At 37.9% G+C, this 24,066-nt stretch overlaps 2 protein-coding genes across 4 annotated transcripts; one reads left to right on the top strand and one right to left on the bottom strand.

The window, feature by feature from the left end:
- Positions 1-1,601: 1,601 nt before the first annotated feature.
- On the bottom strand, positions 1,602-23,962 carry LOC121875455. Of its 3 annotated transcripts, XR_006090605.1 has the most exons (5): positions 21,346-21,640; positions 8,315-8,849; positions 7,565-7,677; positions 5,641-7,219; positions 5,014-5,126 (listed from the first exon to the last, which is right to left on the bottom strand). XR_006090605.1 is itself a non-coding variant. In XM_042380020.1 (4 exons), exons 2-4 carry the CDS (start codon positions 8,765-8,767, stop codon positions 4,931-4,933), a joined length of 762 nt encoding a protein of 253 aa, XP_042235954.1. In that variant the 5' UTR covers positions 8,768-8,849; positions 23,856-23,962; the 3' UTR covers positions 1,602-4,930. The 3 variants fall into 3 exon arrangements, 2 of the variants coding, with proteins under 2 accessions (XP_042235954.1, XP_042235952.1); XM_042380020.1 differs by lacking the exons at positions 5,641-7,219; positions 21,346-21,640 and adding an exon at positions 23,856-23,962 and having other exon boundaries at positions 1,602-5,126; XM_042380018.1 differs by lacking the exon at positions 5,641-7,219 and having other exon boundaries at positions 1,602-5,126; positions 21,346-21,605.
- On the top strand, positions 12,285-18,498 carry LOC121875458. The gene is made up of 3 exons (XM_042380025.1): positions 12,285-12,371; positions 16,345-16,469; positions 17,721-18,498. Exons 2-3 carry the CDS (start codon positions 16,385-16,387, stop codon positions 18,185-18,187), a joined length of 552 nt encoding a protein of 183 aa, XP_042235959.1. The 5' UTR covers positions 12,285-12,371; positions 16,345-16,384; the 3' UTR covers positions 18,188-18,498.
- Positions 23,963-24,066: the final 104 nt, after the last annotated feature.

The following is a 24,066-nucleotide window of genomic DNA, read 5'->3' as shown; positions in this document are numbered from 1 at the left end:
AAATTTGATATCCTGATTATAAGCGTTTCAAACTTTTAGAAAATGTTCAAATGATTTTAGAATATTTTTAATTAATTTTGCAATGCTAATTTTCGCCATGGGTTTTCGAGTTATTTCTTGGTACTTGTGTACATTATTCTGCATGTGCTTAAATATTTAGGGCACATTAAATTTTAGGTCAGAGAGAGAAAAAGTATTTTTGGCCAAAAAATCCTGTAAAGAGGTAAGCCTTACAATTTTTTAAAAATGGATTATTCAAAATTTCAGTATATAGGTACTCCTGAATATTGCTGTAGGATCTGTTAACCAAAATTTGATATCTTGATTATAACTCAAGTATTGGCTTTTAGAAAATGTTCAAAATGATTTTAGAGGCATGTTTTAATTAATTTTTGCAATGCTAATTACTCGCCACTTATGGAACAAGAGACCATTTCTTGGTGCTTGTGTATTATTCTGCATGTACTTAAATATTTAGGCACACATTAAATTTTAGGTCAGAGAGAAAAAGTATTTTGTAAAAATCCTGTAAGAGGTAAGCCTTACAATTTTGTCATTTTCATTTAAAAATGGATTTTGTTCAAAATTTTGTTGTGGTACTCCTGAATGTGCTGCTTGGGATCTTAGTAACCAAAGTTTGATATGTGGGTGCCAACTTGTTCAAGTGAAGCTTAGAAAATGTTCAGTAAGTTTTTAGAATATTTTAATTAATTTTGCAAATACTAATTACCCATGCCTTATGGGTTTAGAATATTTGGTGCTTGTGTATTATTCGTATACTTAAATATTTAGGCTTTATTAAATTTTTGTTCAGAGAGAAAAAGTATTTTGGTAAAATGCAAGGTAACCTTACAATTTTTATACATTCTATTTAAAAGTAGGTTTTATTCAAAAATTTCAGTATAAATTTACTCCTGGAATGTATGGCAGGATCATTAACCAGAAATTTGATATCTTGATTATTTTCTTGCTCAAATGGCTTTAGAAAATGTTCAAATGATTTTTAGTCATTTTATTCATTTTACAAGTGCTAAATTATACTTCCCACTTATGGGTTTTCTAGGGTCATTTCTTGGTGCTTGTGTAGTATTCTGTAATACTTAAATAGTTAGGCACATTTAAATTTTAATTCAGAGAAAGAAATATTTTTGGCCAAAAATCCTGCTTAAAATTAAAACATACAAAATTTTATCCTTCGGCCAAAAATGGATTTTTATTCCAAAATTTAGTCTCAGGTACTCCTGAATGTGCTGCTTAGGATGGTTGGGATCAATTTTACGAAATACTATTTACCCGCCCTTGGTTTTAAATTCATTTAGTGCTTATGTATTGGTCTGCGTAACTGGCCATGTACTTAAATAGTTAGGCACATTAAATTTTAGTTCAGAGAGAAAAAGGATTTTTGGCCAAAAATCCTTTAAGGCATAACTGTGGAATTCGTGGGGTCGGCTACACAGCGACAAACAGCGTTTGTAGGGGAGAAATCCACTACACTACTTTCACGAAAAGTATTTAATCTACTTTTCCGAAAAGTACATACTTACGATCTTTTGAGAATTAGAAAGATCATAAGTTCGAAATTGAGAAAAAAATAGCGTACGATCTTTTGAGAATTCGAACTTACAATCTTTTTAATATACACACAAATTTACAATACAGGTAAAGTAAATTACTGTCTCCAGAATGAATGGCTCCCTGTCCCAGTCGTGAAAATGCGGGCAACTTTAAAATTACTAATAAACTAATGTACTAATAAACAAACAATAATTTATGTCAATATGTCACCAATCATAATAATGTACTGTACTGTACTTGGTGAATATTGATCATCCCACTTTCTGTTTAGTTCAGTAGCAATATTGAATATCTATCATCTGAAAACATTAGAAAAATGCCACCATTAAGTCTACAAAAGGGCAGTTGTTCAAAACTTTGCATCAGTGACCAAATCACCCCCATGTAGCATCTTGCATAAAGTAGAGATGCAGCTTCATGAACTTTGTGAATGACATTGCTGGATGCCTTACTTGTGTTTTTCCCCTTTGTCAACACGCTTGATGCAATTTGTTAGAATGATGTGAGATTTAGGGTACCTCAAGCCTTCGTCTGCAGACACAGTTACAGTGCACAATGTTTTATGCTCTTCTATATCAGAGAAGGAATTAATAGTTAACATTTTAAGATCTGTACAGGTACTCGGTGATATCACTGTTAGCTGGAACAATTGGTGCAGAGCACTTCCGGGAATGAGAGATTTCTGGGCTAATGAGACGACTCTCTCAAAGTCGGAAAAAAATTCTTCGGCCTCAGAATTTTCCGGGTAACAGAAAAATATTCTCAGAAGTTACAGAAATTGCACATTACATTATCTCTTGAACCCGGAATAAACATCCCCCATCCCTGGAATATTACAGGTACCAGGAAAATTTTCTTGGTATTTACTATTTCCTTTGGACCTAAGACAAACAATGCATCATGATCTATTACCACCTGTTTTAACTTTTTGCATGTTCCTATCCAAGTGTGTCCAATGCTGGGTCCTCAACTTCTGTCTAGCCTCTCCACGTTTCACTACATCACAGTCTGGTACCATAGAATTTAATACATCTTCAATTTGTCTGATTTTCTGGACTGGGGAATTCTCAATTCCACTACAATTTACACAATGAACTGGGGATCTCTTATCTTCACGAGTCAAAATTAATGGGAATTTGTTAGATCTCTTTTCACTTTCTATCTCTGTAGAGCCAGGTGATGTGGTGAACACTGGTATTTCTACAGATGGGTTTACCTTACCTAACTCTTCATAAATGTGTGAGATAGTTCCTTGATTATTCCCTTTATCATCAAAATAACAAAACTCATCATCATTAACCACCTTATATTCACCCACAACAGCACCAGGACTCAAACAAATTGGCTGCTTTGAAACATTACTCATAGGAACATAAACACAGGAATCATCTTGGATAACCACACACATATCAAGTTATTGCTTCAACCCCCTGTGCATAAACCTGACACTCAAAGTCTGACCTAGCTCTGCCTTTACCTTATTTGTCCTAATTTGAGAACTGTGACCACTTACGTATAGTCTTCCTATCAATGTGTAGACTTGTCAACTCCCTGGAAAAGGGTAAAACTGAATCGAACTGTAATCTTTTGACCCTGACTGCCTTCCGCAAGTGTTCTCCATTATTTGGTTTCCAATACACCTGTGAATGAACTACCCAAATAAACTGATTCTTTTCTTGATGCCATCAAACTCCAATCCTAAAATATCTGCCCCTAATAGGTACATCAGTATCCAACAGGCGGTCTTCAACCACTATTGGCTTGGTGACTGATTCCTTTCATAGGGGATATCTGTACTGGGATAAGAACTGTGCCTTGTGCTTTGAATTCATCCCCAGTAATAGCTAAATATCTCTGGGTACAAGAATTAATGGGTACCACATTCAAAGGTTTCACCAAACTATATTTAATTAAAATGACCTCACTACCTGTATCAATCAATGCTACACAAGTACAGTATGCCCACATATAGGTAATTTAATACATGGACAACCATTTGGGGTAGGTGGTTGTTGTCATTTGTTCTGGGGGGTTGTCTAGCTTGACGTCCTGGACAAGTTGATTTATACTTCCTACAGCCCATCCTCACGCACTCCCAACATGACCCTCTTTGGGGCTTCAATGGACAATTATATGGGTTACGGTCATCCTTCCTACAATACCCACACCAGTCATTCCATGCCCAACCTTGAATGTTAGTTTCATACCATCTCGTGCTTTTATCATGCTTTCTGTCAACCTCTTTCGTCCATCCGCCCGCTGATGCCCCACCAACACCTCCTTACACATGGTTATCTGCCTTGACTCCATAGTCTTCTCTTCCTGGCCTTGTTCGTACATTTTCATGGTTGACCTGTCTAACATGATGATGATCCCTGCCATGCCCATTTAGATATACACCCCTTCTTCTCTCCAGCATTCTCACAAATGAACCCAATGGACATGAGTTTTGAAGGTAGGGTCTCCATTCCATCTGCCCCTGGGGGCTCCGCCGCCCCAAAGGAGAGCCCCTGGAGGCGCCGCCATCATTGGGAGGGCCCCGTAGAGACGCCGCTGCTCCTGTGAGGTCCCCAAGTGGTGCCTCTACATCTTGGCAGTCCATGGGGGCGTCGTTGCATTTGGGAGGGTTCCCTGGGAAACCCCTGGCATAACCACCACCCCAGGGGGGGCCCTTGGTGGCACCCCCGCCCCTTGAAGGGTCTCTGGGGATGCTGCCACCCTTGGGAGAGCCCCTGGGAAGGTCCCAGGAGGCACCACTGCCCCTGGGAGGTCTCCTGGTGGCACTGTCGCCCTTGGGACTGCCCATGGGGTTACCACCGCCCCTGAGAGGTTCCTTGGAAGAGCCCCTGGAGGCGCTGCTGCCATTGTGAGGGCCCCTTAGGGGCGCTGCTGCCATTGTGAGGGCCCCTTAGGGACGCCGCTGCCATTGTGAGGGCTCCCTAGGGGGCACCGCTGCTCCTGTGAGGTCCCCTAGTGGCGCCTCTGCATTAAAAACAGGTTAGGGAACACATATTAGTTAGACAACATGAAAAATCATGCAGACCGGTGATAAAATAACAAGATGACAGAAAAAATAAGTAAGAATATTGTAGCTACAGCACTGAAGACTGTCTGAAGTTTTACTCAGGCAAAAGTACTGACAAGAAAAGTTACTTTTAAGTAATTTATTTAGAATAGTCATTTGAGCTCACTAATAAAGTACAGTTAATTTACTTCGTTACCGTCCACTTTTGGGGGAAGAATAGTTTGTGAGTATGTATGTATGACTGCTGGATGAAGTAAGTTTAACTGAATTATCATACTGTACCAAATACTGCTCCATGTACATGGAGATTAAAGGACCAAAACTATCTATCTAAAATTCCAATAGATGATTATACAACTGGCAGAACTCTTCCCTCTTTACAGTTTGTGGTCTGACACTGCTAAATGGACGGTAAGCCTTTATGTTGGTCACAGATGCCGTGGTCACATATTCCTCAGGGTCAAAGATATCTGATGGCTGCGGTTCAGGATCCCGGGGTCTGGATGCTGGCTGAACTACTGCTGCCCTTCAATAGAAGAAAAAAGTCAATGCACTGTAGAGTACATATAAAAAGCTCAATCTCAGCTACTTAAATTAAATGATTTGATAATTATTATCATTACAATTATTATTATTAATTAAGGCCAGATCCAAAAATCATAAAACTATTAGGCTAAGCTCATTTCAATACATGTTCCTTTACCTTAATCAAACTATTAGGGCTTCACGAGTGTGATCAATCCTCAATAAAGTCATTACCATGGAAAAAAATTTCATTTATGAATCAATTTCTCAAAACACTGCCGAGTGTCATCTTGTGTTTGATTACTGATATTTTTTGTTCAGTATGGGAAATTAATTTCACTGAGAAACTTCTCCATAAATACATATGTTAATTGCTCACTATATCAAGTTATTAAATGTACTGTATCATATATTCATCAAACTAGCAACTACCATCCTGTATGTACAATGAGCTATAAATCATGAAAATGAGCATAAAAAACAAGAGAACAAGACTGTTTTTCATTGTTCCTCACCAAAAAACTCTGATGCATGAGTGTGTAAGGCTGCATTTACACCAAACGAGCCGAGTCGAGTCGATTCATTAGAGTCATTTGACTCGAGCCAAATTGACTCATTCCGTTCACACCGAAAGAGTCAAAATGAGTCAGGTTTGTCACTAAATTGTCAGTACCCAGCCTGATTTTGAGCAGTATGGACACACATTCTCTCGCTGAACAATATGCTCTATTGTGGGTTCGGCGCCGTAGGAGGAGGAGGAGAACCCGATTGTGGATACATGAAATCAACACCAAAAGACCAGATTTTGGGCCTTTAGTCATTTATTCCCAGACTTGGTGAACTATTCAGACAAATTCTACAATTTCTTTAGGATGATAACTGAAAACTTCAATAAGTTGGTGGACATGACAGGACCATCTGTTAAGAAAATGGACACAAACTACGGGTGTGCAGTTGAAGAAAGAATAGCCATATTTTTAAGGTAAGTTTTGTAATTTATTTGAAAAATACCAGTAATACTGACAGGCAGAGCTGTCCCTAGGGTATGGCAACCGGTGCGACCGCCTTGGGCCCCGCGGCCCTTACCTCGCCCAACACCAGAATTAGTGACGGCGTTAAGCTGACCTCACCTTACCACCCAGATTCAGGAGACCACCTGAAGGATTAGTGACCAGCACAGTTAGGCAGTAAATCTGCTGAGATGAGGTCAAAGGTAAGATGAAGCCACCCCATCTTACCACCCAGACTGAGAACAATGTCATTCTTTACTGTGCTCCCTGTCGAAGGTGAGTGAGGACGTTGACACCGGTCACCTGTCAGTGTTGTCCAAACTCTGAATCTCCAGTTGTCCGTGATTTGTATTTTGTGAAATTGTTGATGTACATTATTTTACTATCGTACACAGCCTTAGTTTTATATTATACCATGACCAGCAGGGATAGAGACAGATACAGAAAATACATCTGGGGTGCAGAGAAAAGGAAGAGAGAAGAAATTGAAATGTAAATGAAAGGTTCCCTAGAAAAATATGTTTTCAAAAACTAATGCAAAAAAGAACCTGAGCGAATGTGATGGTGATAGTGTGGGTCATATTCAAGATGAAGAAGAGGAGAGTTCTGAAAAAATACAAAGGCTTTTAAAATGGACAGTTCTACCAATGCTAACAGTCATGCTGATGAAGATCTATGTGATCCAGCCAACTGGCCACATTTACTGGACACTACAACAATTGATATTTTGATAGAAAAGGAACCGGTTAAGGTATCTAGTGAAAATGATGTGTTTCCATAAAATGGTGGAAACCGACATTTTTCAGAAGATTTTACATGCGAAGATTGCCAAATGGGGAAATATATGAAAGATGTTTTAACATGGTAAATTACATAATAATTAGCATAGTAATATTATGATTAGGGAATTAACAATATGTATATTAAAGGATGTATGTATGTAACTATATAAAAAAAAAAATAACCTCTTATTATATACATGATGCTGCTCACACCACAGCAGACGAGTGGTGACTGACGAAAATAATGGGTCCAGCCGTATACATGACTCGACTCGATTTGACTCTTCTGGTCTGAACGGTTTCTGGAAAAATACACACAAATTAATGTGAACTGCAATGGCGAGTCGAGACGAGTCATGACTCGTTTGGTGTAAATGCAGCCTAAATCATTCTGGGATTAAGAAAAGTTTCAAGCCTCAGTCTGGGAATATTACTCAATCATAATCCAGAATTTACAATTATTAAGGGAAATATAACTGATGAATATTCAAATAAATGTGGGTGACAAATGATGGAGTGAGTATGAAACACATAAGCCATTTATCAACACACACACACTCACATAAATGGACGAGGTAAAAAAAAATCATAATTTCCAGAAGTAAAGAGTCTATAGTATTAACTGAAGATATTATGCTGAGAAATACCTTAAAGTGAGTGAATCTTTCAGCTGAGTTGCTACTGCTTCTTCACTAACATCAACAGATACAAGTTCCTGGAATATCACTCTTGATTCTTCTATGTTAACTTGTTTTGCAGTCTGGGAAAAATTCAATATCTGTTAAAAAATAAACTAGTTATACCAAATATTAAGAAACAAAATTGATCCCCAAAATCCCATTTTAAAATTGAGGCAGAGTGAATAGTTGTGTAATTATTGTAAATGGTGCTAAGTCCCACAATGCTCACCACATGGTGTTTTCACCTCAGTGGTTAGGAAAAAAAAAATCTTTCTGTACAATGGACTATGATAGTTATCCCTGACTCATTACCACCACTTCTCCCTCATCATACAAACAGATACCTCTAGCCATCCCACTTTCGTCAACTTGCCCCAGGCCTTCCCACTTCTATTCCTTGACCCTCATATGAGGGTGGGAATCTGACTACAGTATTTGCTCAGCTATGCTCATAAAATGGGATTTCAGGATTAATTCCAAAGCTAAGTTTAAAGGCTTTACAGACCAATAGAGGTGACTTATAATTTCCTGCTCACTGATATAATGGGCCTTTGATGATGCTAGTACTGCACTGTAATGACTTGATGTGCATTAATACTATGAACAAATACAAAACCTTTGCATGACTCTGCATCAGACAGTTTCTGTACCCAAAACTTTCCGTTAAAAAGTAGCCATACCTAATCAATCAGGAGAATAACAGTTACACAACTACACCTGTTTCTTGAATCTGGAAGCAGTAGTGGGAGAGTCTAACTTGCTTTTTATAAGCCTTGATAAATTTGGTTTTTGATCCCTGGCATTGAGCAAACGTTCGCCCACACGCAAAGTAGAATGGATTTCCGGAGCTCCATACATGTCTTCAGCACTCTCTGGTAAAGAAGCTGGCTGTGTGTTGACAGTCTTCCTCTTGTCTTTCCTCTCACAAGCAATATTTTTCTGTTGGGTGGCAATGGCCTTTAATTCTTGTTTCAATTTTGGACCAATAGGGATGCATTTCATCTGAGTATTTTCCAGTATAACAGGTTGACCTTTTGGACCTTTTTGTGTTTTCTCCAGTTTCTGGCCAGTTTGCTCTTGTTTGTTGTTAATGTCTGTGTCCACATCAGCAAAAATGTGTCTTTCTCCGCCTTTTACAATCTTCACAGTTCTTTTCTTCTTTGTATCCATTTAGAATAGAGAAAACTTTAACTCTTACAAAATTTTCAATTTTTTTTATGATTGACAGATGGATGAACAGTACAGCAATAACCTGAAACATAGAATTACTGGGTATAAGAATTTATGGCTGGCTGAGTGACTGAGTATAATTCAGAAATCACCTATAACAAGAGTCTATATGACACTTTCACTTCACTGTTGATATATGAATGATCATGTCTGTAAATACTTCTTACAATAAACAATACTCTGACGTCACAGAAAGTTTATTGAATTACGGATGAACTGTTTCCTTTAAAAAGCTCAACCAACTCCAAAAGTGATAGATTCCCACTTACACAGAGAGCTGCTTCAATAATCATAAAGAACTGAGGAAGTAGAAAAACATAGGTTTGTGAGACATCCGCTTGTACAAACTCAATGAGACAGTGATGAAACAGACATAGAATACGATGATGATAATGAGCCACAACAGGATGAAAGTGAGTCTCTTAATGACAGTAACACTGTGAGTACAGAAAAAAACAACACATCACTTTATGAACCATCGGAAGATCTTTTTAGAAACTATGATGACTTTCCTGTCGACAATGAAGATGACTCACAGCATAATGAACGTGATTATCATAATGACAATAACACTTAGAACGCACAGATTAACTTTTTCGCGTGCTATAAAGCATTCAAAGATCTTTTTGTCGACTATGACGAGTTAAAAAGACAATGTGGCACGCATTGATGATGATAATGACGGTGAAAGAGGGAGTTTGAAATACGGGGTAGATGAAACTGAGTACAGGGTATACTCATAATACAAAGAGTGACTGCTATGCATCACACGACCTTTTTGCAGACTGTGATCCTGTACAAAGTTACGTGACATGCACTGACGGCAATAATCACGATGAAAGTGAGTCTAATGGTAGCACAAACAGTGACGCTAATGTATCACAAGAACAAACAGACTGTGAGGAGGTAGAAATAGACAGTGACGAGACATGATTGACCTTGATAGTGATGAAAGTGAGCCTGACCCAAGGAATGCCAGTGATAGTGAGCCTGACCCAACGAATGCCAGTGAAAGTGAGTCCATAACGCAGTCTTATAATGAAACTGAACTGTTGCTGGCATCAATAATTATCAATGATTAGTTGATGAAGAATCTGTGTGGCGATTTTTAGAGAGGGCAGAGAAAGACATTGATCAGTACCTGAATGATTATGACGAGGCCAATAAAGTTATAAGCACTCCTCAGGATTTACGTAACTTCAACTTACTACGATCTTCAAGGACAATAAAAAGAAGGAACTAAACAAAGTAAGATTGTCATACTATTATCATAATACTGTTTTTACCAAAAATTATGCAAACTTTCTCCGCCTTTGTATTCATATGTTAATTACGTTGGGGGGAGGGGGGTGAGTGTAGTGGTGTTCTTTATTATTACACCCTATTATACCTAACAATATTAAAAATCTTTGGCTAATAATATGAATGGAAAGATAAATAATGATAGACAAATGAGTTTTTTATTATTATTTCTTTCTTTTTTTTTGGGGGGTGTAAGAGGAGTGCTGTTTATAGTGATCATTAACTTGTTTTACAGTATTAGCCCACAATAATAAGAAAAAAATTGCAGAAAAATGCAATTATTGTTGGTTTGAAGATCAAACAACTGTACATCACGGGTAATTATTCTCATTCACCTCGCGATAAAATAATAACTGTTCACAGTACTAACTTCCAGTTTTCACAGTTCGCTAGGAGAGGGATTGAGCTGCACGAAAAAAAAATAAATGAACCCTCTAGCTTAAAAAACAAAAAAAGTTATGGTTGTTTGAACTTCAAAAAACTTTTAACGCATTTTTCTCAGCTTTTTGAATTTGGGGGCTTCACCCACTTCTAATGCGGAGCACCTCAAATGTAATACAGTATTTTACATGTCAGAGAAATGTTCATAACTGTAAATAATAAAGGTAACACAGGAGGAGATGGCTAACACCACAAGTTGTTCTATTTCGTACATTTTACAAAAAAAAAGTAAAATTATACACAATGACCCTTCAACAAAGTTGCTTTCATTAGTACCAGACATAAAAAAAAAGCTTTCTGTTTAATATGGTGGTGGTCTGAGGTGGGTGGGTGGGGGCTGGCTGGCTGGCTAGGAAGATAGGTACTGTTAGGTAGATAGATGTCTTTGGTAGGTTAGGTTAGGTTCTATTTGGTTCTAGTAAATGTCACCTCTTTTAAAATAATTACTATAATGATACAAGAATCAATGGAAAAAATTTACACAATTGAACAACGCCTTCTGGAGTTAGCCATGTCCCAGAATAAAAATAATGATTAAAAAAATTATTATTATTATTATTTGTCCTAGGGGGCTATTGTCCTACACTCATTTCAACACCAGGTGGCCACTGCTTCATATATTTCAACACTGGGGCCACTGCTTCATATATTTCAACACTGGGGGCCACTGTTTCATATATTTCAACACTGGGGGCCACTGCTTCATATATTTCAACACTGGGGGCCACTGCTTCATATATTTCAACACTAAGGGCCACTGCTTCATACATTTCAACACTGGGGGCCACTGCTTCATATATTTCAACACCAGGTGGCCACTGCTTCATATATTTCAACACTGGGGGCCACTGTTTCATATATTTCAACACTGGGGGCCACTGCTTCATATATTTCAACACTGGGGCCACTTGCTTCATACATTTCAACACTGTACTGCTTCATATATTTCAACACTAAGGGCCACTTGCTTCATACATTTCAACACCAGGGGGCCACTGCTTCATATATTTCAACAAAGGGGGCCACTGCTTCATATATTTCAACACCAGTACTGCTTCTGGCCACTCATATATTTCAACACCAGGGGCCACTGCTTCATACATTTCAACACTGGGGGCCACTGTTTCATATATTTCAACACTAAGGGCCACTGCTTCATACATTTCAACACTTGCTTCATATATTTCAACACTGGGGGGCCACTGCTTCATATATTTCAACACTGAGGGCCACTGCTTCATATATTTCAACACTAAGGGCCACTGCCACTGCTTCATATATTTCAACACTAAGAGCCACTGCTTCATATATTTCAACACTAAGAGCCACTGCTTCATATATTTCAACACTAAGAGCCACTGCTTCATATATTTCAACACTAAGGGCCACTGCTTCATACATTTCAACACTGGGGGCCACTGTTTCACATATTTCAACACTAAGGGCCACTGCTTCATATATTTCAACACTAAAAGCCACTGCTTCATATATTTCAACACTAAGGGCCACTGCTTCATATATTTCAACACTAAGGGCCACTGCTTCATATATTTCAACACGTTTTTCCTTAGATTCGAGAGAGCGGTAAGTGGAGTTTTGCTGTGACCACAGTTAGGTTAGGTCATAACCACCCTGACCCAAATCAAACGTCATACATGAGTGTGTGGGCAAAGTTGTCCTTGCCGGTCTGGTGAAAGTTGCCAACCCTCGTTTACCTTCATTGAAGTTTACCTTGTCAGTCGCCAGACTCACTACACGCACCCACTTGCCAGACGGCGCACCACTCATCTCCAGTACTCAGGCGAGTTTAAATACCATTAATGGCATTACGTGGTGACAGGAGTTATTACTACGTGTTAGTGTGTAAAATAAATAAATAAATATACTAATGAGTGTTGTTGTGGTGTACTGGTGCTGCATTATGTTTAAGTCCCCCCCTGTATATTAAGCAAACATTGCATATAGTAATTAATGTAAAGACTTATCGTGAATGTACAGTATTGTGTAGTACTGTATATTGTTCAATTGTCCTTGTGTGTTTATGTATGTATATGTCTTTAACTGTGTATGTTTGTTTTTGTGTGTTTATATTTATGTGCGTGTTCATCCTATGTGTACACCTTTATGTATGTCTTAGTGTTTATTACTAACTGTTACGTGTATTTATCATAGTATGCGTGTGTGTGTGTATGTGAAATATGACGTAGTACAACATAGCACACCGGGGTAGTTCTCTTTTTCTTTTATTTAAAATTTTACAATTTACATATATACATAAATATTACATATTAACATATTTATCCGTGACCTTGAGGTGTGACCTGTTACTCCTCTTATTTATTTTTCTGCATCCGATATCACAGTACACGTGGGGGTAGATGAGGGCAGAAATTATATCATGGAAGGTATGGGATGAGAAGCTTCAGAAGGATGTATGTGGGAATGAGAGCTAAGACAACATTAACAAAAAATATATTACTTGTCTGCTGCAAAACACAGCCACTTTCAGCTCACGACAATAAACATGAATGAAGTACAGTATAATATATTAAAAGGATATTAGGAAATATTGTAGTTTATTATTCCTGGCAGACGGTATTGTATTAATTAAAGCAACAGGTTTTGTTTAAATTTGGGGTTCATCTTCCCTGAGTTTTGACTGTCTGCAGCTGACGTTAGGATATTTGAAATACATTATGGTATGATAAATAAGTAATTATATGTTGGTTTTCCTCTTGTCTTAGGTATTAATCTTTCATATCTCTTATCCGGTTTTTATATACAATATACATTTACAAATCTAATTAGAAAGTAGTCATAGGTAGTAGGTATTAGGCAGCTACCAAACAGGGAGGTACTACTGCCTGGGAAGATATTGGAAGCATAATGTGTTGTCTAATGGTAGACCCTGCTGCCATATGGCCTCACGAAAATTGTGACCAAGTCCCAGGTTGCTGATCTGACTTTCTGCCTCATTTACACACAATTGCAGGGTCTCAATTGTTTCTCTTACTTTGACAACACAACATTCATATATTGTTTCTCACTATTGATCTTTTTTAATTTTTGTATTTTTTATTATTGTTAGGCCTACTATTACATTTTCACCCCCCAGGTCCCGATGTGGGTCAGTGACCTGTGCCCGGGTGGGCTAATCCCCGTATAAAATAGTAAATAAATAAATATATAAATAAATAAATAAAATATAAAATAAATAAATAAATAAAATAAAATATAAACAAAATAAATAAATAAAAATGCAGGTTTATGGGGCTTGGGAACACGTGAAATATGCAATGTGTAACAATGTACCAATGTCACAAATTGTCTCACACTATTACAATGTACCCCAGTGTGTCACAACTTGCCTCACACTATAACAATGTACCCAGTGTGTCACAACTTGCCTCACACTGTTACAATGTGCCCCAGTGTGTCACAACTTGCCTCACACTATAACAATGTGCCCCAGTGTCTCACAACTTGCCTCACACTATAACAATGTACCCAGTGTGTCACAACTTGCCTCACACTGTTACAATGTGCCCCAGTGTGTCACAACTTGCCTCACACTGTAACAATGTACCCCAGTGTGTCACAACTTGCCTCACACTGTTACAATGTACCCCAGTGTGTCACAACTTGCCTCACACTGTTACAATGTGCCCCAGTGTCACAACTTGCCTCACACTGTTACAATGTGCCCCAGTGTGTCACAACTTGCCTCACAGTTACAATGTGCCCCAGTGTGTCACAACTTGCCTCACACTGTTACAATGTGCCCCAGTGTGTCACAACTTGCCTCACACTGTTACAATGTGCCCCAGTGTGTCACAACTTGCCTCACACTGTAACAATGTGCCCCAGTGTGTCACAACTTGCCTCACACTGTTACAATGTGCTCCAGTGTGTCACAACTTGCCTCACACTGTAACAATGTGCCCCAGTGTGTCACAACTTGCCTCACAGTTACAATGTGCCCCAGTGTGTCACAACTTGCCTCACACTGTTACAATGTACCCAGTGTGTCACAACTTGCCTCACACTGTTACAATGTGCCCCAGTGTGTCACAACTTATCCCATACCGAGGTAAACTGGTAAAATTACAACAGTATACAGTACTTTTAATGTTCTATAAATGTAAAATGATGGTAGATCCCTGAGTTGCTACTACATGTTTGGTAAGTGAAAACACTTGTTATTAAAACTGACAGATTTCTGGCTTTTTTGTACCTTGCCTTCCGCTGTATGATTGAAAAATCCTTAACAACTAAAACAGAGTTTCCTTAACCATCCTGCCCTCTGCATGATGAATGTCTCTCATAACTGAAGATGAAATATATCCTTATTTAAATGAATGGAGTTAAAAACAGAAATGGCCATGATAAAGATACAGTGAGACCTTAACTTGATACATGCACTATACAATACAGAACAGCACTGTAATAGCTAGTAATGGAGAGATTTCTGGGGAAAAAATCAAGATAGACTCGCTGAGTTTTACAACTTCAGTACAACCTTATATCTATAAAACAAAGAAGTCTGTTTGTTTGTGTGTGTGTGTGTGTCCGCACGAGAATCTCGGAAACTACTTTACCGATCTGTAGTGATGATGGATGGTGTTATATGTAGTGATGATGGATGGTGTTATATGTAGTGATGATGGATGTTATATGTAGTGATGATGGATGATGTTATATGTAGTGATGATGGATGTTGTTATATGTAGTGATGATGGATGATGTTATATGTAGTGATGATGGGTGGTGTTATATGTAGTGATGATTAGACAATAAAATAATAACAGTTTAATGCTAAAAAAAATTTACTTTGCTGTACCGTTGTAGTGAAAAACATGGTGGAACTTACATACAGTACACCGTTAATAAACTATTGATGGAAGAAGAAGTTTGGGGACTGAACAGTGAGACAATGTGGAGCCTCCCGGAGGGTGGCGTCCTACTGTGGCCTAGCGAATGAGCCGCCCAGACGGCAGCGTTTCTGCTAGTACTGTATAAAAAGAAGCTATTAAAACTGTTGTCAGGAGACTTAGTCTCCATCACAGTCATATTTCCACAAAAAGGATATCTTTTATTTGCTCTTTGAAAATCTCCACTGAGTGCGGCAGCTTCAGGGAGACATAATTAACGCACTATACTGTTAAGGAAAAAGAATTTTCACACACATTTCTAGGCTCAAGAAAATTGTCCAATTTTATTGGTTCATGTTACTTTATGATTCTAAAGGTCATCAGACAGTTTCAATTCAATTCTAGCTTTAACAGTGAGCCATTTGAATGATATTAAAATACTATACTGTACAGTACTGTATAGTGGGAGGTATCAGGGGTAGTGAATAAATAGCCTTAGTTACCCGGTACTCTGTTTAAAGAAGACTTGACTTTCATCAGTAACTAATATGGCAAGGTAACCCGCAAAGAGTTGTAGCAAGTACTGTACTGGACAAACTTAATTTGCAGAATCTGTATTTTAATTTTGTAAATTAGCTCCTGACTGGTGACAAGTGAATGCATGTACTGTACTGTAGTAAAGATACAGATTCGGTGGTCTCAAAATTATGCACACACACTATTTTTCAGTTTTAACTAAAGCATCCATACTGTAGGGGCATATTTACATTTAGGAGGAATATTAACTGTAGGAATCTTAATGACAACATAATTCTGACAATACTGTACCAAGTGGGACATGATATCACGTTTGTATAACATTTTATTTATGAAGATAATCAGAAATATATTCTATTAGTACAGGTAGTGTGTGTGTGTGTGTGTATCAACGTGTAGCAGTGCGATGTTGACATGGCACTTCACCTGCATGGTTCTGGCTCTCTGCGGGAGTCTCCTGTCACCCACCCACACATCACCCACTTCCCTAGGTGAGTCCCACACACCACCATAAGTGTGTGGTGTCTTCAGGTATGTAGTGTACTTCTAGGCATCAACAGGTGTATGTATTATACCAAGAGACACCTTTCAAGTGTTTCTTAAGCCTGTATAAAAAAATGTAACCCATCATAAGGTGTTGATCACTGTGACTAATGTTGCATCTGTGGCTTGTATGTTTACTCTCAGCTGTGTATGTAGTGTTGTTCTGGCAGTGACACCTTTTCAGTTTTCCATTGTACTGTATAGATACGTGTTGGTCAGGTATACAGATGGGGCATATCAATTATAACCAGCACTCCAGGATTAGAAAACATTACAATATACAGTATAAAGTGGCTCATGATGGTTCAGATTTGAGTGTCTGGGAGAGCCGATGGATATGCAAATAACACTTGAAAGTAACGGACTGACTTGTGTTGATAATGATTTAATTGACTAAAGATAAACTTTTTGTTGCTGTTGAGTGTCAGCAGATGTGGTGTCAACAGGGATGAACCTTGCTCTCTTAATTATCATTTTGTTTTAATTCTTCTTATTTAACAGTTTGAAAATTCCTTTAAAGAGACAAATGGATTTTAATTTGATATTTTTAGTTTTCACTCAAGATAAATAAGTGGCATAAACATTTGATACCATGAAGAAATTGTCTCCAAACACACAGTTTCTGTTATCTCATTCACCTTTGTTCACCTGGAAGTTGTGTGTCTACTATACGTATTATAATATACTGTATGTAACGTCACATGCATCACATGACTTCCTCATTACACCAAAGATAACTACTGACATAGAACATGAGAATTTAGGTCTTCTGTTGGTGCAAGATTATTTATGATACATATCAGTTTACTTTGTTCACTCCTTAACTTCATTATCCCTATGTAATTATAAAATACATTATACACATCTCCAACCACCTTGGTAGTGTAGCAGTTATCACATCAGTGTCCTGCTTTACTGGTCAGTGTTTGCTCCCAGTGCACTTCGAGCAGGTTCCCACAACATTTCTGGTTAAATGGTGAAGTAGAAAAATTTGATCCATGACATATCACCAGTGACAGGTGTGTAGCCTACCATGGGGGCACCTTCCTTGTGTGGAGGACGTGATACATGCTAGTACAGTACAGTATAAGGAATTTTTCATACCTGTACTCACAAGATTTTACTTATTCTCCCAAATAAAATTTGTCTCCATCCATTGTTTTATTATGTCCAGACTTTAATGATGGTAATAATTCCAGGGCTCACAGTGAAGGCCAGGAGCCACCCAGGCACCTTAAGTGAGGACAACAATCACAGGAATGGCAATTTACAGCCCAGGATGATTGTGGACACCTCCTTGAGAGCCAGCCTACAACCCCGTGACATGAAAGTGCCCCACCAGCCCCTTCATTTCATGCCAGTCCTCACATCTTTACTCATGCCAAACACTACAAACATCACATCACCAAAATTTAAACCAGCAGTGCCTGTTAGACTTTCTACAGAGATGCCCATTTTGGCAGGCACGACACAAACGACCATCAGTTCCAAGATGTCAACGACAATGACTTCTGACAACCAGGATTTCGGTGTTAATGAGCATGTGTATTACATTTTTGTGGAGCCTCCCTTCCGGAAGTGCCCCCAAATGTGTGAAGTGAGGCTGCCCAAAACTGGAAAATGCGTAATGAACGTTGTGTGTCAACCGGCACAGCTTAAGGTGTAGTCCATCAGGTAGTAAACTATACCCACACTAAGTTCAGGAATACTGTAGTTGACTATGAGTAAATTACACTTTGAAATTGTTAATATTATAATGCACTGTAATTACTGTCAATTACGGCTCCGAGAAATTAATGAGTGTGAGTGTTCTTCAGCATAATAACTTCAACTGTCTAAGCAAAAGCTGGCAAAGAAAAATTATTATTTGCTTTCATCTAATACTTATGTAATGAAGTACTCATCAGTACATATACCATGACCTCAAAGGTACTGTACCTATATTTTATTTATAATAAAAGCTTCCATAATACATGATCAATGTGTATTATTACTTGGTAATAAATACTGTACAGTACAGTAATATTAAAAAGAAAACATGAGTGTTAATGATTAAGTTAGTGGCATAATCTGGAGGTTTAAGGTGTCTCCGAAGATAAATAAATAAGAAATGAGTATACTGTACCTGTACATTGCTGTACAATTTTTCATGTCAAGTGCACGAATGCTTGCATTACAGCAGCAAAATTGTCCTCACTTGTTGATGTGCGTGGTCTCTCAGAAAGTGTGAAAGACCTCACACATTAACAGTTGTTTTCAAGCAAAAAGCATTGAAAAGCTTCTAAAAGATGAGAAGAAAATAGAAACAATCACTTGGGATGCTAGCTGACAAAGGTTTGGGTAAACAAGTTAATTACTTCACCCAAACCTAGTACAGTAAATATCATAGTATATGCCCTTAAGTGGGCAAATAATATCATTCACTGAAAAATAATCAATGTGTTGCATTGAGAAATTATCCCGAGATATCTAAAGTTGGATGTCAATAACCTACTGACTCGCTATAATTTAAAGAAAAAAATTATTTAATAATCTGGTGTTATCACATGTAAGGCGGTAGCTTGGCGACGACACTGTTGGAGGAGGATAAAAAATTTAACATTGAATGCTCCAATCTCCTATACTGTAGTGCCAGAATTCTTGGTACAGTATACTGTAGTGTATACAGTGGTAAATTTTGTTTATTTACAATACAGTATACAGTACATTGTATGTGTACAGTGGTGTTTGCATACCTTTCAAACATTCCTCAGCACATGGAAAAATTCCGGGGACTGCTCTAATTATGGATAAAACAAAAATTACCAAATATTTGTATTTTCTTGTTACCTTTCTCATCTGGAGGGCTGTATTGGAATTTGTCTTGCATTTCCACAGGCCATACTATTTCCCATGAACTCAAAGACCAAAAATTACAAATTACTGTATATATACAATACAGTACAGGGTATATATATTTGCATTTGGGAAGCTAAGTACAAAATTGATCAACAGAGGCATAGGTTCAGGTAAACTCTGGACCAAGTACAGTACTTGCTAACAGAGTGTAACAGACGTGACCAACCACCCAAGCAACTAGCAGGCCAAATACAGTAGTGGCAAAGAGGATAAAGTTAAGTAAAGTAAGATAAATGACTCCACTGTTTGTGGTGTTGGCAGAATGTTTTGGTTGGATCTCTTAAGACCAGCAATTACATGTGACCGTCAAGTGTTGGGAAGGAAGAACATGTGGAAATTGCAGGTATAAGGTTAGGTTAGGTAGGTTAGTTTGGTTCATATTATGAATGATAAAGGTTAAGATTCAGAAAATTTCAACCATGGAAAAAATAAGAATACTGTACAGTATTTAATCAAAACATTTTCATCGGAAACTTATATTTTTGTGTTGTTCCGAATTTTATTTCAGGGTTCGTTAGGTTCCTTTTGTCTTGTTGGGATAGGTTAGGTTTTCACGTAGGGGGATCTGAGGGAGGGGCTGGACAGGAGGTTAGGTCAGATCCTAGTTCTATATAAGAACCTCTTTTCATCCTGTAGTATAGTAGGTCATGTGCTAAATTGAAGTTAAATATTTTTTGGTCTATCTCCCTAGTAGATACAAATCAATACAGTCTCTCCTCGACTTACGACAACCTGGACATACGACGACCATGGTCGTATAAATATTTTTCACATTATGTATTTTCGAGTCCCGACGTTAGTGATTGCGCAGTGTACTGACAAAATTTTTGTTTGTAAATCCCTTTAAAATGGCTGGCAAGCATAAAAGTGAGAGTTCTCGTGGTGCTGAGAAGAAAAAGAGACACCCATTTTAGAATTTCTATGTATTATTTTCGCCTTTACGACTTACGACCTGGTTGTCAGGACGGAACCCCATTGTAAGTCGAGGAGAGACTGTATAGAGTTTCGCGGTCGACCTTTTCTGAATCTTTACCATGGCAAATTATAGGTATTATTTCACAAGTAGACTTGCAAAAGATATCTGCAAATGAATAGTTGCTATCGGTAAACCTCACCCATCTCTATCATTTCTCATTATGGCATTTCCATAGCAAATTATGTGTAAGCAATATATTTACATTTTTGCTCATCTACCATAAATACTCCTCTGAAAAATCTACAGTCACTCATTGTCGTCTGCTTGTTTATAACCGACCCGTTCGGTCCCAGCACACAGTACAGCATTCTCACAAAAAAAAGTGAAATTATACCATGATACTTCAACAAAGTTACTTTCAATAGTACCAGATAACAAAATAAGTACTTTCTACTCAATATGGCACGGGGTCTTGGGGACGGAGGCCCCCAGCTAGGAAGTTAGCTAAGGTTAGGTAGGTTTCTTCAGTTGGTAAGGTTCTATTAGGTTCATAATTATTCATTTGTCACGGAAGTGTATAGAATGAAAGTTACCCAGAATGATGAAATATATCTATTGCATGTCAGTTAGAGAGGTTTTTAGAATAAAACCAGTAGTAGTTGATAGAATTGGACTAAACTTTGTGGCAACATTAATTACAATCTATTAAATAGATAAATGGAAACAGTAATCCAGTCAGTACGGTTAAGAATGTATTAAAAGGTTTTGCTGGTAAGTTAGGAAGGTTACTTTAGGTCGATTAGTTAGGTCAAGTTCTAATGGGCTCTGTGCATTCTCGTTTCCATTTATCTATTTATTAGATTATTAATAACGTTTCTACAAAATTTCATCCAATTATATCAACTCCTGGTGTTAGTCTAAAAAGCCTACCTAACCAACAACTGCTTAAATATCCACAGCCGATCGGAGGAGAATTGATGAAGTTAAAAAAAAAATAGAAGTAACATTACCTCATATCTTGAAGTACAGTTATCCCCACGTCTTGACACAACACGTCAATGTGGATAACCTGAGAGTGACAATCTTTGGCTTCTAATTTTATTCTGTAAACACAAGAACTTCAGGATATTATTAAATGTTTGTATTGTGACACCTTGAACTGGTAGTCACTTGTGTTCCAACGTCACCACTTAGGTTTTCTGTAAATTGTCAGTAATATTTTTAGGTGTTTTACTTTTATCCTTTTCGCCACTGATCAGCTCGAGTGCAACAGTTAATCTATAAAAATAAACGTCAGAGTTTATGGTTAAATAAAACAAGCATTATATTGCAATTGTACTCCTTTTAATTTTTTTTTTACTCTCCTTGGCTTGGGGCTCACTTCAACGCTAGTTTAGGGTTAGTAATTAATATAAACAATGCACTAGCTTCTCTTGCTATAGCTTTATCGGCTATAAACTTTTCAATTTTAACTTTGAATTGTTTAATAACATTACGGTGTAGGAGGTACAGTTTCAAGGTGGTGTTGTGACAGTGTTAAGGACAACCAGTCGCCTAAAATAATGAAAATTATATCCAAAATGCTGGTCTTTATAACCACATCATCATCACCACCATCGCCACCATCAACAATCACCACAACCACCATCAACACCACAACCACCATCTTCACAACCACCATCATCACCACCATAACCACCACCCAGTTAATCGAAATAGGTTACAACATGTAGCTCCGCCAGCAAGGAGAAGAGTTTTCCTTATCTCGTTACGTTTAGTGACATGGCGTTTAATATAATAGAAAAATAAGATAAAAATAACACCCCGTGCAGCTGCATCCTGCGTGTGGTGTTAACTATTGTACTCCTTAAATGAACCTCTGAAAATTTAGTTGTTTTTGTGTAGTCTTTTGAACATATAAAAGTAATCTTCAGTGTAATTTCAAGACAATTTTATTTTAATGGTTTAGAAATTCTTTTAATTGATATGAATTCTAATATCCAGTGATAGTACGGGAGGAAACTGGATACAGTAACACCCTTCCCCAAGTATTATACATGAATTAACTGTTAAACTCTGGTAGCAAATTCACGCTTTCGGAGGATGCATTTAATATATACTTATTTTTACCCACAATGAGGCACACTAAGACAAATTAAGGATTAGTAATACTCGGAGGGGTACAGTACAAGAGAAAGGAAGAGCGCCACCACTGGTCAATCAGCATCTGTTCTAAGACTCACTCATCCATCGTATCATCTCAGCTGAAGTAAGAGTTAATTTGTGTTCTCCTTAGTTGTTTTTTCTACTAAGGATAAAACCAAATCTTCCACTGAATTGATTAATTCCTTGTGGTCCACTTTAAAAATATTTCATTCTTATTTTACTTTTTTTTTTTACTTTTATCCTCTTCACCACTGATCGGCTCGTTAGTGGCTTGCTCCAGTGTTGGTCAAGTCTTGTCTTGAAAGAGCTCACACTCGGTGCCGTCACAACACTCTCTGGTAGATTGTTCCAAGAGTTTACAACTCTCACTCCGAAAAAGTTTGCCTTTACAGTTTTCTGGATTTGTGGCTTCTTTAACCTTGAGCTGTGACCCCTTGTGGGGCGAGCGTCCGCCAGCTCCAAGTAAGGACACTCACCTGAGTAGTGCCCCTTGAGATGCTAATACACCCCAATTAGGTCACCCCTTGCCCGTCTGTAGTATAAGTTAAGCAATTGCAGACGCTCTAATCTCTCAGGGTAGCTGCAGAAATCCAATTTTACTCCCCAGGACCTGCTTGTTTTTTACTTCCACTTACCCCGACCTCTCTCTACTGGCGAAACCCCGGGGTAAGTGGGAGTAAAAAAGCAATCAGGTCCTACTGCGTCGGGTTAATGTGCCTTCAGTAGTGTTTCAAACCCCTCTCTTTTATGAAGGAACGTGTCGACATTAGTGTACATAACATTCAAGCCGGAATTTGTTCTCGGTAACGTCTGTGCTCTTGGTACCCGTCCCCGTTCCTCCGCTATGCAAGCTACCGCCCTTGTTATTAGTATTGATTAGTTGTTCTATAAAAAGAGTTAAAATTGGTTATTATTTTTCGTTGTTATTATTTAAATAGTTATTATTTATATTAGACATTATTTGTAGTATAATTAGTTGTCACCTGTTAGTCATATTAGTTTGTGCCTATACAGTATATGCTTGACAAGGCAACATAAGTGTATGATGCAATTCCTTCCGTGGTTAGTCACCGACCACTGCAATCAGTTGCCAATAATACATGAATACTCCTTATTAATACATCATTGTGATATTGCACCAGCTTTGCCATATCATTAATATTCAAATGCAGAAAATAAATTAATCGAATGTACATAGTCCAAGAGGTGCAGTCGCAGATACATATCCGGATAAAATAATATTTAAAGATCGTATTGGTAGTTAAGCCTTGTCAAGTGCATGCAGCGCGCCACTCTCGACTCACCTCACGGTCACCACCATAGTAACACTGCACAACATAGTGATTTACGGTACCTTCATACACGCTGTAGTGTTCTCTGCCACTTGTGGAGACGAGCGAATGAAGCGCCATTACTAGGAACTTTTATCCGGTGCAGTGAGGAAAGACCGAAAGATTGTTGTACGTAATATTATCTATATCTCCAAATTCTACCGATATGAATTTAAACTCGGGCAGTGAGCAGATCGTAGAGTCGAAATTAAACTTCAACACAATGCCAGAGCA

This window comes from Homarus americanus, unplaced genomic scaffold (genome assembly GCF_018991925.1).
Source record: "Homarus americanus isolate GMGI-L3 unplaced genomic scaffold, GMGI_Hamer_2.0 scaffold20322, whole genome shotgun sequence".
NCBI classification, from domain to species: Eukaryota; Metazoa; Arthropoda; class Malacostraca; order Decapoda; family Nephropidae; genus Homarus; species Homarus americanus.
The sequence above is the reverse complement of the archived record's forward strand: the minus strand, read 5'-3'. Positions and strand labels throughout refer to the sequence as shown.

Bases quoted from the DNA above. Each gene is read 5' to 3' on its own strand.
- LOC121875455 (XM_042380020.1), bottom strand. From the start codon at position 8,767: ATGGATACAAAGAAGAAAAGAACTGTGAAGATTGTAAAAGGCGGAGAA. The intron at 7,678-8,314 runs GTGTAGTTGTGT...AATTTTTCCCAG, and splicing joins CTTCCAGATTCAAGAAACAG to ACTGCAAAACAAGTTAACAT. The intron at 5,127-7,564 runs GTATTTCTCAGC...CTTCTATTGAAG, and splicing joins AAAGATTCACTCACTTTAAG to GGCAGCAGTAGTTCAGCCAG.
- LOC121875458 (XM_042380025.1), top strand. From the start codon at position 16,385: ATGTTGACATGGCACTTCACCTGCATGGTTCTGGCTCTCTGCGGGAGT. The intron at 16,470-17,720 runs GTGAGTCCCACA...TAATAATTCCAG, and splicing joins CACATCACCCACTTCCCTAG to GGCTCACAGTGAAGGCCAGG.